Source organism: Vanessa tameamea, chromosome 4 (genome assembly GCF_037043105.1).
Source record: "Vanessa tameamea isolate UH-Manoa-2023 chromosome 4, ilVanTame1 primary haplotype, whole genome shotgun sequence".
Classification (NCBI taxonomy): Eukaryota; Metazoa; Arthropoda; class Insecta; order Lepidoptera; family Nymphalidae; genus Vanessa; species Vanessa tameamea.
This window is the reverse complement of record NC_087312.1, coordinates 12,135,995-12,150,132: the sequence shown is the minus strand read 5'-3', so window position 1 is coordinate 12,150,132 and position 14,138 is coordinate 12,135,995. Positions and strand designations below refer to the sequence as shown.

Below are 14,138 nucleotides of genomic sequence, written 5' to 3'. Positions count from 1 at the left end.
GATAGCGGTCGCGCATGGGCCGGCCCGTCAGTGCCTACCTGCCAGCCCCGGAGCTCGTTCTCCTGCTGCAGCTGCGCGTGCTGCGCCCACGTGCGTCGCTGCGGGGGCGCCGGACTGTCGTGCAAGTAGAACTGCTGCCGACCGAAATCCTGTTCTATATCCCTGTACTGATATTGGAAATTCTGCTGGCCGCCATGCGGGCCACCCGGCTGGCCGACCTGCTGCGCGGCGGGCGGGCCCGTCTGGTTCGCCTCGTAGGTGTAGAAGTCGCGCGGGAGGTGCGGCGTGGACCCGAACGCGTTGATCGGCCGCGACACATTGTGCTGTGAGCTGAATTGGCTGTGCTGCAATCGAGTGGGCGGAGGCGTGAGTGGTGCGGTGGCGCTTCGTGTTTGTGGGGATCACGAGAGAAGGCAGGGAAGTTTCGGTTGGGACTAGAGGTGAGCCGTAGCCGACGACGGAGATGATATATTAATCGATCGGTAATTACGTTTTTATGCTCAGCGATTATTTTTTGTAACTGAAATTCATTAATTCGTACTGGAATTAAATTTTACAATGATATTAAGGAATATAAAGCTTATGGCCGCACCGGGAGAACGAGCCCACAACCTCTGTGCTTGTTGCAAGTTTTAGTGTTTATTTTAGACTGACATTTGAAACTTACCAGCTGAGGAATGTTTGGTTGAATGTTTTGATACTGTTGCTGGAAGGGGGATTGAGGTGGCTGATGCTGTTGGAACATTTGCTTCGCTTGCTGTTGCTGCTGCTGCAACTGTTGTTGTTGCTGTTGCAATTGTTGCTGCTGCTGTTGCAACTGCTGCTGCAGCTGCTGATTTTGCTGCTGCTGTTGCTGCTGCTGTTGCTGTTGCTGTAGCTGGCTCTGTTGAGTGGCGAGCCTCGCGATGTCACTCTGTATATCCTGCAGGCTGGAGTTCATTCTGTAAATATTAGGTACTGGCTTTTGCGCGGATTTATTTATCTACGTTAAAAAGTAACAAACATAAAAACCAAAATAGAGAATATCCAACAGAAAAATAAAATTAAAAACAAAATTGCTGATGACAGATTCAAACGATCTAATATAGAGAGAGAACACTTACTTTGCTATCGATTGCTGATACTGTTCCATCGCTGCGTTTTCCGCGGCTTGATTTGGCGCTTCGACGACCATTTCCTATAGAAATAAACTTCGTCAGTAACTATTCACATATTTCCAAAATTCGCTATAAAATATTCTACATTTCTATGAACACGTTATTATAAAATAAAACAATCAGTAATAATATAAATTATTTTACGTTATCTAAATGATTGTTTTAAAATATATGTTTAAAATAAATGTACTAAAATTATCTATTATACTTCAGTACAATTTAGCTCCTTTATATAAATAATAATAATGCGTTATTTAAAATAAATAATACTTTATGAAATGAAAGTTAAACATTCATAACAATAACAGCATCCGTATTTACAACAACTAAAGGCAACATAACGTTATAATATTTATAGCACTCAAGCTTATATATTAAGTTCTTCAAAGTAGTTGAAATTTACTAAATAATGTAAACGCCAATTTCACACAAGTTTAGTTACATACATGTGATTTAACATGCAGTTTATTTACGATAACATGCACAACAAAAAAATAACGACATACTTTATAATATTATGAATAGATATTACCGTGCTACTTTGTGCGGGAATTGTAGATGTAAGTTCGATTGTCGTGAAAAGGATAACTTAAAATCGAAAATCCATGACGATAACGACTCATACAAATAGACATAACCTTAACTTTTATTAGTTTCCGCCTACAACATAGTCTCCACTAATTTGGTGCTGTTGCTCATAATTTATGGTTTGGCAATCTCTACGCGTATTAGTGACGATATTTCTTAAAATGTTTTTACGGTGTTCAATAAAGAACTTAGACTGTTAAAGTCAAAAGGTTTATTACTATGAATAAAACAAAATCTAAATAAGACGACATTGAAAGTGTAAAAAAGTTAACTCTAAGTAATGTAAAAAAGTAAAAAGTTAACTGTAAAATATCAAATTCAGTAAAAATGTTAATCGTTGTATGTATGTGTGTGTGTGTGTGTGTGTGAGTGTGTGTGTGTGTCTATGTATGTGTGTGTGCGCGTGCGTGTACTGACCTGCGCGGCGACCTGCTCGTCGGCCGGCGTGCGCGCGCCCTTGCCCTGCAACACGCGCCGCCACCACATGCGTTAGGCTACACTCTCTTACGTGCGAACAAGTATGCCACTCGATTACGCTACGTGTTCACATACATTTTTATCTCTATTTTAGGTTCTATGTTATTTGTGACATTGTGCTTTATTAGTACAGTCGTACGGAGTGATTCTATTTTTGAATTATTGTGAGACTGTAATGTGTAGCTTTGTTCGTTCTAAAATTCAATTCAATTTTAAACTTGCTGCTTTGCGCGGTCGTAACTTTCCTCAGTAAATATAATATCAAGTGCAAGATTTTTTTTTAAACCGAGTTGGTCGTTTCTATGGTCGTTCAAAGAAGCAAACAAACAATGTCAACTTTATGACATTGGTATAGGCGTTTATATATGTAATATAGACATATTGATTTTAATATTTTCATATAAATCACTAGGGGGGTAGCAATTATAGCATTTTTTTAGTATCAAATACGCACATGCGATTCATAAAATTTGATTCTTAAGAAAAAAATGTGCAAAACTTTACGAGTGACAAAAATGTAATTAAACTTATGAAGACTGCTCAATATGGACGAATCTTATGACATTATACATGGTGTTTATGCATCGCAAAATATTTATGAACTTAAAACTGTTTCGATACATAAAAGCTGCCGTTATCTACAACGAATGACGTACTCAATGTAAAGCATAATATATTTATATAATCTATCTGATCATAATGTAAATAAAATACGTAAATATGTGACATAATTAAACACACCTTTGCATAATATAACCAATTGCCGATACAATGTTACGATATCCGAATGAAAGCTGTGTAAGCATGAACGAAACTAAGTCGAATTATTTGTACAATCGAAATACTTCACAAAAATAATGTATAAATTAAAACTTCTAGAGCTAAGTTGAATAAAAAATCGACGTGTTCATATTTGGGCACTCACCAAAGAGGCCAACTGGTATTGCAAAAACGTCTCCTAATAAAATAGAAAAATATATTTTATGTCCGTTCAATTTTACACTTAGAAAAAAAAAAAAAAATATACATTACTATATTAATAGAATTCGAGTAATATTAACAACAATATCCATACCGAAAATATTTAAAAAAAATGTGTGTAGATTTGATTTAATGTAAAGTTATGTTTTAGATTTTATGTAATCGTTTAAAGCGTAATCAAATATAAAAACTGAGGCAAATATTTTGTTCACACCCGTCTACCACACATACCTCGTAACAAGACATTATCTTTATATCCTATTCCAACCAAAGGATTACATATACAGCATTTATATTAATCCGATGATAACGTCACTAATACTCAAAAAGCCATTTTTATAAGAAGCCATAGTGAATATCATCGATGGTGAATCAAGGTCACCAATGATATCATATCAATTCCATGTCAAAGTTCTTTAGTTGTCTTATCTCCTCCTTTGGTTGGAATAGGCTATACACATATAATTTTGACCACAGAATATCGTTAAACGTTTTTGGGCCATCTTGGACAGAAAACAATTTAAAAATCACACATTCACAATTTAACCACACTATAACCCACCCACCCCTAAACAACATTCGTTTGGTCGCCGAACGACATCTCATTACAAAGTTCGCGTGCGAGTCGATCGCCATCCGAACCCGAGGTCCGCCCTCGGTGTAACGGTATTAAAAGGCAACCGGCGGCCGGCCCCGACCCGCGCACGGAGACTCACCCGCGTGACGGCCTGCAGGAAGGCCTGCTGGCCGAGCTGCTGGCGCTGGCGGCTGACGGCCAGCTCCATGCGGCGCTTGTCCTGCTCGATGCGGCGCCGCTTCTCCTCCAGCTTGAGGCGGATGTTGTTGAGCTGCGCCGCCATGGCCTGGCCGCCGCCCGCCGCCTCCTCCGCCGCCGCCTCGTCGCCGTCTTTGTACGGAACCACCGCTCATTATGTTACACTAGCGACCCGCGTCGACCGTCTACCTCTACCGAGTGGACCGCGGCTCAGTAACGACTTTGTAACGCTCCATGGGCCCCGCGTTCGGGGATCGGAGGAATGTTTGGTACCGTTTTGTCGTCGAAACGAATTCAGCAAATTATATAAAAAAAATAAAATGTACAAATAAAATTAAAAGAATCGCGTCGTTACGCGAGAGGCGGTACTGACTGGGCTGAGTCTCGTGCTGCAGGAAGTGCTGCTGCCACGTGGTGGTGCTGGGCGGGGGCGTCGAGAACGACGTCTTGCGGCGCTCCGGCGTGCCCGGCCCTGCCGGCGCACATACGTGACACATTAACTCCGCACTGCGGTACCATACGCGTATTTCCCGGTGCTCGAAACATATTCATATATACTTTTATTTATTTAATTATTAAATTTAAACAAAAAATATATATATTTGGAAAAAGTAAAATTAAAGATATATTAAGCACGACTGACTTTCAATAAATAAAATGTATAATAGAATAATAATCAGATGATACTTGCAATATAAAACGATGACTCAAATAATTATACAAATAAAAATAATGTATCATAGTTACAGAAAAATAAGTCGATCGTTGTAACATTATATGTATAATCTTTCATACAACACTAGTGCTTGTTAAAATATGAAATTAAATAATAATTTGCTTTAAAGATTTCTGCTTCGATTACAAACATTAAATATCATGCATCAAGCAAATTCAGTCGAACAATTTATCTTAACATGTGCGATATTAGTCCGGGAATATGTGGTCGAATGAAAGCGAAATGCAAAGCTGCTAGCATCACTATTGAACCAAACTACGAGGCATTATTCAAATCATTCATAATTTCTTTGTCAAACATCTTAATATAAAAAAATATTATCGCTCTTTTACCTCCAAAATTATAACAGAATTGTGATCCACAGACGAACGCATTATGTTAAGCGTGAATGATTATCTACCATGAAATCTTAAAATCAAGCTATATTAGTCAACATACCTGTCTGATCACCGTTATTTCTAATTTTATTTAGATCCGCGAAGCTTGTTTTTGTGACGTCACCATCAGGGGCGTCCCGTTCGTTTAAATAAAACCCATCTCCACCGCCCTTGTGGTTGAACCCGAAGTTTTGTGAGAGATTAATGGTATCGCTGCTGAGCTGTCGCTTGATGGGGTGGAAGGGAGGATCCGCGGTCTGCGGCTGCGACTGCTGACGCTCAACCTTCTGTCGATCGTCCTGGGAACCGTTCTGGTAGTCCCCGTGGAATAATTGAATGGAGCCGCGAATGTCTTGCCGAGAGGAACGAAGAGGCGGATTGTAGTCGAGTGGGCCTGTAAATAAGAGTATTACAACATCAGAACTAGATTGATCTGTTACTTAATATTAATTAATTATCCGAAATGACCAACGATCAATATTTGAATGATTCAACATTTCCATATTTCAATACTTAAAACGTGCGTTTTAAAAATTAAGAAAATAAATAAATCAAAACGGTCGAAACCGCACGTTACACGAGCGTATACTCGTCACTCGTGCGTTGTGGACCCAGCACCGAATTACACGTATAAAGAGGGAGATGGTTCACCGGCGGGCGCGGATATCTTGCGGACGTTGGCGAGCGTGGCGAGCTCCTTCTCCGGGTTGCGGCCCGCGAAGTGCAGCCGGTCCTGCGAGCCGCCGAAGTTCTCCACCGTGAGCTGGCTGTCGTCCGTCACGGACGAGCGTCGCGAGCGCCGCCCCGCGAAGCTGCTCTCGCGAGACTCCGCCCAGTTGGACGGCCGCCCCGCCGCCGTCACGTGCTCCGCGAACACTGCGGCAGAACGCTCTCACTGACCGACCCGGGCGAAACTTTTGCTCGTCTTCCTTTATAAGTTCAACTGAGTCATAGTTGAATGTAACATTATTTCTCCTAACGATGACGATTCAAATGAACATTTATCTTGCAAAACAACAACTTTCATTCGGTTACAAAACATCGCCAACGCGACTCACTCTCGTCGTCCCGCCGCGCCATGGCGGAGAGCGTGGTGATGGCCTTGCGGCTGTGCACCACGAAGTCGTCCCGCTGCGGGCTGCAGCTGCGGCGCTCGGGCGTGGAGCACGACGAGCGGCTGGCCGCGCCGCGCGCGCGCGCGCCGCCCGCCGACGGCGAGCGCGACACTGCACATGCGACCGTATGCTCATAGTATTACAGCTCAAAGTTAACTCGCTCCGTTCGATTATCTACCACTACGTTCTGGAAATATAGTCAACAATTCTATTTTAAATGATCCCGTTATGAGACTCAAATTTTAATGATTTTTAACAGTAACCGAAATTGTTTAAAATTCAAACAAATGAATATTATTATTTTAAATGAGAGGTTTAATAAAATAAATGTAAATTTTGTATGTGCATTCTAAGAACAACGACCTACGCACACTACTACAAAGCGAACAGCTGAAAACAAACAATCACACGAATGGGAACTGAAAAAAAAATACTAACTACACTTACCGAGGCGATTCAATCTCATATGATTTTCGTGTAGAAAAAACTACATTCAGATTTGTATCCACAGTTTTACTACTTTTACGTTATAATGTAATTCATATAAAACATTTTACATATTTCTTGGGAGCCTTGAGGACATAACGTCAATGACTCCATGCCTGTGGTTTAATGTGCTGAGAAGCATTAAAATGGCAAAAGCGTCAATGCATGCAAAGCATTGTTTCAGGTGAACTAAAACTGGCAGGAATTAACTATTAAAAAGCTGGATTAATTCATTAAAAGCATACAGTAGGCATTTTGTTATAATAAATAAAAACGAAGAACAACAAAAAGACATAAACAATAAATGCCGGATCACAACTTTAACATTTTCCTCCGTCATCAGTATCGACAACCACATGTATTCCAGCCGCTCTTAAAAAAAGCATCGATGAATCAACGAACAAACACGTGACACACGAATGGTTCCCTCGATGAATGAACTCGGCGAAGGCAACGAAATAATAGATCTCATTTCGAATCGAAGGAGACAATCACAAGTCTCGCTATCCCAGGAAAAGAGTTCACATTTCGATTGCCTCCCCGCGGACGGAGGCGGCACACGCACACGCACACGCACACGACACGCACACGCACACGCACACAGTACCTGCGAAGGGCGGCGCGTGCGGCGGCGCGTGCGGCGCGTGCGGCGCGGCGCGCAGCTCGGGGATGGGCTGCGGCGGCGGCGGCGGCAGACAGCGTCTGTGCCGCACGCCGTGCGCGTTGCACTCCTCGCTCGCTACACACGCAGGCCCGGATTTAGGGGAGGGCAACCGGGAGAGGGGCCCCGATAGATTCCGACGTATTTAATGCAATATATGTTTAGGCGTCTACATCTAGTCGAATTATAAGACCGACACAAAGAGTAAATAAATTATTGACAAACCTTACTGACAGAAATATAATTTTTCAAATTAATTTGTAAAATAATAATTAGGGGCCTCCACTCCTCTGTTGCCCCAGGGCCTCCACTCCTCTGTGGCCCCAGGGCCTCCAGACCTTTAAATCCGGTCCTGTACACACGCAACACGCGGTCATTCCCGCGCTACTCTACTACCGCGGCAGGACACGCACGCATCTGCGTACGCACACTATCGAGCCTAGTTTATCGGTCACTGTTCTGAAAGGCACTCCGAGCGTTGAGTTTTGAAAAGATCGAAAATGCGTGTATTTTTTTGTCATTAGTAAAATTTTACAGCCAATTAGTGCAGATATATTAAATGAACAGCGTAAGAAGCTCATCGTCGGTTAATCGGTTCATCGCTTTTTATATTGTAATTAAAATCAAATTTATACTTACCCTTAAATTTTCTTGAAAAGAGGGAGTAATAAAGAAAAATCATAAAAAAAAGTATAATGATCGATCCACATGATATAATATTTTTCCATAACATTGATTATATATATATATGTATACAATATTCCCCGTAATAAAATTATAAGCCTGTTGGTTGAATAAATATGTTGCGTTACAAAAGCATTACTCCACCGCGTCCACGTATAATTTAATATATTCTAATGAAGTGGGCATAGGACCTTTGATATTATGACCACATACTCCCATTAGTTCTAGCATGCAACATTGATACATGTTTTAATTAAATATAAGTATTATTGTTGCCTGTACTCACCGCTTCCTGGATATTTAACCGATTTGACAGGATGTACTTCTAACATATTGAAAAGATCCGCGAGCATCGCTATTAAATTTTGACGCATTGACCTGAAAATTATTTTATCGCTAATGAATATTTATGATATACACATTATGTCATAGAATAATAATTTAAAAAAAAAAAGCGTGTTAAAGAGAATCCTTTAAACAAGTAAAAAATACAAATGTATGTATGAATATTACTCTACCGAAAACGAATTTGTGGATGTTTTGAAATTTTTCCAGAATACAATACAAAATTTTAAGAGAGTTCTGAAAACTTGAAAACCTAAGATATAATTACGATTACGATGGTTAATTTTTATTATGCTCGATATTACTTCGAACAAAACAAAGGATTTTTGAGAACATTTTACATTCTGTAGAAGTAAGTTATAATCGAAATAAAACAAATCCTCGCATCTCACCCTCGCATATACGTAACGTCCTCTGGCATCATGTGGAATATGTTGTGAGGTAGACTGTTCTGACAGAACTCGTACACCAGCATGAGATTATGCAGGCAGTCTTGTATGGAGGCCATGCGTCCCACGCGCACCGCCGCCCGCGGAAGAGCCTCGGGGCAGTAGAACGAGATGAGGGCGGCCAGTGCGGTGCCGTCGCACAGGTCTTGGAGACTTTTCACCATCGGCACGTGTGACGATGTGTTCTCCTGAAAAGGGAATATTGTCATCTTGTTTTATAAGACCTCGGACAATGCTTTAATATTAATTAGTAAAGAAATTTAGCCAGCTCATCGCTTAACTAATAATAATGATATTATAGATTACTATTGAGACGTGCAAGTGAATCACTGATATTACAAGATCAAGTTTACATTTGTAATGAAGGTAACCATTTTTCGAAAGTTTTGAAGAACTTTTGTATCCCAATTTGTTATTATTTAAAACTAGTAATTTGCAACGACGAATTTGTCTTATGTAAACTTAGTAATTTTTGGTGTTTCTAGAATCATATTCATCATATCATACATTTCTAGTTTCATAGAGATCACAACCCAAACAGTATATTCAATAATGCTTTGAATCTGAAAATTTTAAGGATATATGCCGAAGCTAAACACTTAGCAATAAGAATATACGTACATATATTGCATAAATAATCTCAGCATCGTAGTTACCTCAGCCTTGTTAAGCGCCGCGCATGCCGCATTGATCCAGCAGAGCAGACCGTCTTCGTGAGGAATGCTGGAGCCGACGGGCAGCGGCTGACTAGTGCCGAAGCGTTGCGCTGCCGCTGACACGCGGTCTAACGTCACCACTTCCCGCGCGTATAGCATCATCACAGCTTCTATCACAGTCAAATGTGCACCCTGAAAATATCACAAAAACACAATATAAATTACCTGTCTATAATATATCACCACGATTAGCAGCCAATGTCGCTTATGGGCATTTTGAAATCGAACATGACTTACTTACATCGCAGTGACATATATACTAAAATACGTAGGGTATATCATACTTGGTTTCTGTTTTTAATCTTGTATAATCATGATTTAAGAATTATTATTAAATAATTTATTGTAACATAATATATTAATAAAGAATACTTATTAAATCCATCTAGACTACATGAATATCAAATCATATCAAATCTTACCATCAATTATAACTTATGTAATGAACTGAAAATATATATCTTGAATAAATGTGGTTTAATATTTCTATATACCAGCGAGACTCTTTTAAGACAATATACAGATGTTTATATATAATTCAATAATGGACTCATACATTTAATAATATATGTATAATAGCATTCGTTCGATTAATTTGTACAAATCCATTATAAGAGGAAAATAATCCCCTCGAAAATCGTATCAAAACGCGTAACGCTGACGTATTTGGAGACAATATCGTTGTTATGTCGTACAATGTGATTTATTTCTGAAACGCAAAGTGTATAAATAAATCGGAAAAGTGTTGTCACTATCAATCACGTGTCCGATGCAGAATTCTTAATCCAATAAATGACACATGTTGAACGATTCAGTTCACCTATAAAGTTACTTTACTTTCTACAGTTGGAAATTATTTGTATGATATCTAGTATCATTGACTGCCTACGTCTGATCATATCAACGTTAAGCCTAAAGATAAGCATAATACATCCACGAATAGTATGAAAACGCCATTGCATTGTATAAAATATGAATGAATTAAGAGAATATCGTGTAGGTAGAGAGCACTTTATATTATAAACCTGCAAACATCGTATTGCATAATGTAATAACAAAGTTTGTTATTACATTATGTTTTCATTTAAATTAAAAAGCGACTAAATTGAAAATCATGCTTGCAACTACTGAACACCCTGTCACTAATCCACATTTATTTTCAAAACATTTTCACAAATAAATATATTATAAACCTGCAAACATCGTATTGAATAATGCCGTTGGAATTTAAGAGTAGCAAAAAAAAATACGGCAAATAATTTAAAAAATAAAAAAAATATAAAAGCACCTGCAATAATACAAACTTTTATACAGAAACAATAGTCGCACATTAAGATAAACATTCTCGCAAGTAAAAATGTGATATTATATAGTAGTTTTGTTTATAAAGTAATATATGTAATCAAGTGAATTCATTATTGTATTTAAATTATATAATATTCAGTCAGGTCACAACACTTCTATATTTAAATCGTTTTTATCAAATCAAATTAATAAATTAAATATAGACGCGTTGCCCTTACTTACTGTTTGTCAAATATCTCAGAAAGCGTAACAAGATGTAAATATTTTCTTAAGCTAAGCTTAAGCTAATATTTCATATCTATGAACTCTCTGATTATTTGTTATATGAAGCAAAAAAGTTTTTAAAATCGCGCAAAAACATTTAAAGAAAATATGAGCAGTGTTATTACAGGACACAAGAAAATGAAAAAAAAAAATGTTTTTTTTTGCGGACTCTAAAGTTATCGAACTCTATGGACAGTAAATTTTTTTTTCATTTAAATTAAATGCTACTATTATCTTCGTCTAGTATCATACCATTTTAAGTGGATTCGTTTGTATGAGCACAGTCTCAGTGAGCGCACAGTCCGGCGGGTCGGGCACTTGGACGCCCTTCCTCGACAACGTCTGCAGGATGTTCCAGTGGTTGAGGTTGTGGTAGTTGGGATCGGAGTACATGTTGGCCAACGCGAGGCAGTACAGCTCCGCGTTGGCCAGCCCACCGACAATCGGCGGTTTTAAATGCTCCTGATCCTGGAAATAAATAAAATATAAACTCAATAAGATATTCAATTGAAATTATAATTAATTTGCATAAATTAATGAAATACAGACGAAGATTGACGCATTTTATAGACGCTGACAGTAATTAATTAATTTTAAGATAAATGCACTTTTATGAGAACTGATTTTCTCTTTTAATGGTAGATATCGTGGGTTGGATCATTTCTGGACAACACGATCTAATCATGAATGAAGCAGTTATTGTCTGTTCGTGGAAACAAGTTCCTACGGAATCCCGGCCGTCTACCTACCACTTTTTTTCACATAGGCGTTTTACGCCTAACAAGTCAGTTTCGCTTAAATATTTTTATTAGATAATTTTAGGTTTATTACAACTTTCTTACAAAATATCAGTAAAAGAGTTCAAAATGATACCATGATTTGGAAAACCAAGGCCAGAGCGCTTTTGGTCATGATAGATTAACCTAAAAAACACCATTGAAGCGTGGTGAGAGAGCACCAAAAGATCAAAGAACCCAACGTCTTCGAGAACAATCAAAGAACCTTGCGATTTGCAAGCGGGAAGCCGCTATATTATAATCGGGACTGGTCGGTTCGGTGCCAATTAGGGGAGGCATATGTACAACAGTAGACCTAACGGCTGATGGATGGATAGAACATGAAATCTCCCATACACGATGACATCTAAATGTATTTACTGATTAGAAATAATTCGATTAGATTTAATATATACGACATCGTAGATTTTGTTTAAACTGTTTTAGTCCCAAATTTCAGAAGTACAAAAGTTTACATTATAAAAGCCCACATAAAATAACGAAGGATGTTTTTAATTTGTTGTTAAGGTAAAGAATGTGTGTGGATAATACGGAGGTCGCACTTCGTATTGAATATAAACGAGTTTATGAACAACAAAACATTTAACTGGTTCCGTAATTGTACCTGTAACGCATTAACGGCTTCTATGTTTAACAAACATCATTGCATTCGTTATGTGCGATTTTGAGAATTTAGCATCGGTATGTAGTGACCGTGATAAAAATGTATTATGGCGTGACAATTCTACAGGGTGTGACTTGACATTGCGTCACAGACTTAGAAGCGTTGCCCAACCTCATTGAGACGGGTGTGGTCGAACTTGTGACGTCATTTTTAATAACAAACTTGGTTTACGTTTAAATTATAAAGCGACTAAATTTAAAATCATGCTTGCAACTACTGAACACCTTGTCACTAATTCACATTTATTTTCAAAACATGTTCACAAATATCTATATTGTTAGTATTGTAATTTAAAAAAAAAAAACATTTCACAAAAGATATGTATTATGTTACAACATCAAATTATCATATCATTGACCATGAAACTCTAAACTCTCGTGTGAAAATTGGTCATTGGCCATAAAAGTCGACCTCGCTAGCTCTCACTTTTGCTTCGATATATTCGATTAGTTTACTCATTTGAAAATATTTATGCAATCGCTGTATGGGCACAGCATACATACCACAAATGTACCACGCCGAATATATTATATTAATTACATTCACGCTAATGTTTTAATCGTAATCGTTATCAACCGTTAACACGCAAATGCTTATTAATTCAGGCTAACGCGTTTCGATATCTTATTGAGTGTTACATTGTTAAATTTTACTTGAACGGTAATATTTAGTTTTTTTTAGAATTTTGTTAAATTATATTTTTATACGAACTGCGTACGACATATTATCGTTCGTAAACAAACCACTTATGTTTGTTACAATGCGTCCTCTAGCTCTAATAATTCAATTTGACACGATTGGCAAGAGATAATGCTCAAGATTAACCGTTTTACGTGCTTTCTGATGAACGACAAAAACATTGGTCAGTATCAAAAGTCCGAGCTGCTACTGAGAATTTTATATTTGAGACCTGATAATTTTTAATATGATTGACCTGAGACTTGAACTGAGGTACTACAGCCTTGTATGCTACCCATTAGACAGGCATAATAGCTCTCTATCCACTAGTTCGTTCCAGTGTTATATACTTTTATATACATTACCCCATTATATATTACACTCCATTCAAGCTTTATAAAAGTAGGGTTTTACTTCCCCAGTATTTAAACTAGGAATATTCCTACTTAATATCACTAAGATCAGTCTTACTGTTTAGTTGCTAAAATATAAAGAAGAAAAATTTAATGATATTAATTTCCAATCATAGATTTATTGTATTTTAATGTTTTTTCTCATTAATCATTAACTTGATATTAATATATATATGTATGTATAATGATTATACATTATCTAAATTGTTTAGACATAACCTAGAAAAATTAAATGCCGCTGTAACGAGTAACTCATATCTACATCTCATAACATAATAATTGTTACATTTATTGTATTTGTAATCTTTTTTCAAGCTAAAGTATCTTAGCACGGTCATTGAACCTCAAAAATTAATTACCGACGCGACTCAGTTAAAATACCTAGAAAGTAATTGCTCTATTCTCGTCGAATACAGCAATCGATCTTGAGAAGCAGTCCCATATTTGAGTTTACAAAATAAATAAAAACT

The 14,138-nt window shown here is 37.9% G+C and overlaps 1 protein-coding gene across 13 annotated transcripts in view; it reads right to left on the bottom strand.

Moving 5' to 3' along the window:
* The window catches only part of Patronin (patronin), a 50,569-nt gene that overhangs the window by 10,773 nt on the left and 25,658 nt on the right, over window positions 1–14,138 (bottom strand). For 8 of the 13 annotated variants that reach the window (XM_064220700.1, XM_064220696.1, XM_064220705.1 and 5 more), the window contains exons 3-16: window positions 11,369–11,584; window positions 9,488–9,679; window positions 8,775–9,019; window positions 8,324–8,415; window positions 7,300–7,431; window positions 6,150–6,317; window positions 5,743–5,967; window positions 5,153–5,485; window positions 4,352–4,450; window positions 3,920–4,110; window positions 2,163–2,207; window positions 1,104–1,177; window positions 668–941; window positions 39–344 (exon numbers count right to left, since the gene is read on the bottom strand). In XM_064220700.1, coding sequence (XP_064076770.1) covers window positions 39–344; window positions 668–941; window positions 1,104–1,177; window positions 2,163–2,207; window positions 3,920–4,110; window positions 4,352–4,450; window positions 5,153–5,485; window positions 5,743–5,967; window positions 6,150–6,317; window positions 7,300–7,431; window positions 8,324–8,415; window positions 8,775–9,019; window positions 9,488–9,679; window positions 11,369–11,584 — 2,592 coding nt within the window. The remainder of the gene's footprint in view (window positions 1–38; window positions 345–667; window positions 942–1,103; window positions 1,178–2,162; window positions 2,208–3,919; window positions 4,111–4,351; window positions 4,451–5,152; window positions 5,486–5,742; window positions 5,968–6,149; window positions 6,318–7,299; window positions 7,432–8,323; window positions 8,416–8,774; window positions 9,020–9,487; window positions 9,680–11,368; window positions 11,585–14,138) is intronic. The other 5 variants (XM_064220697.1, XM_064220707.1, XM_064220698.1 and 2 more) reach the window with 5 other exon arrangements.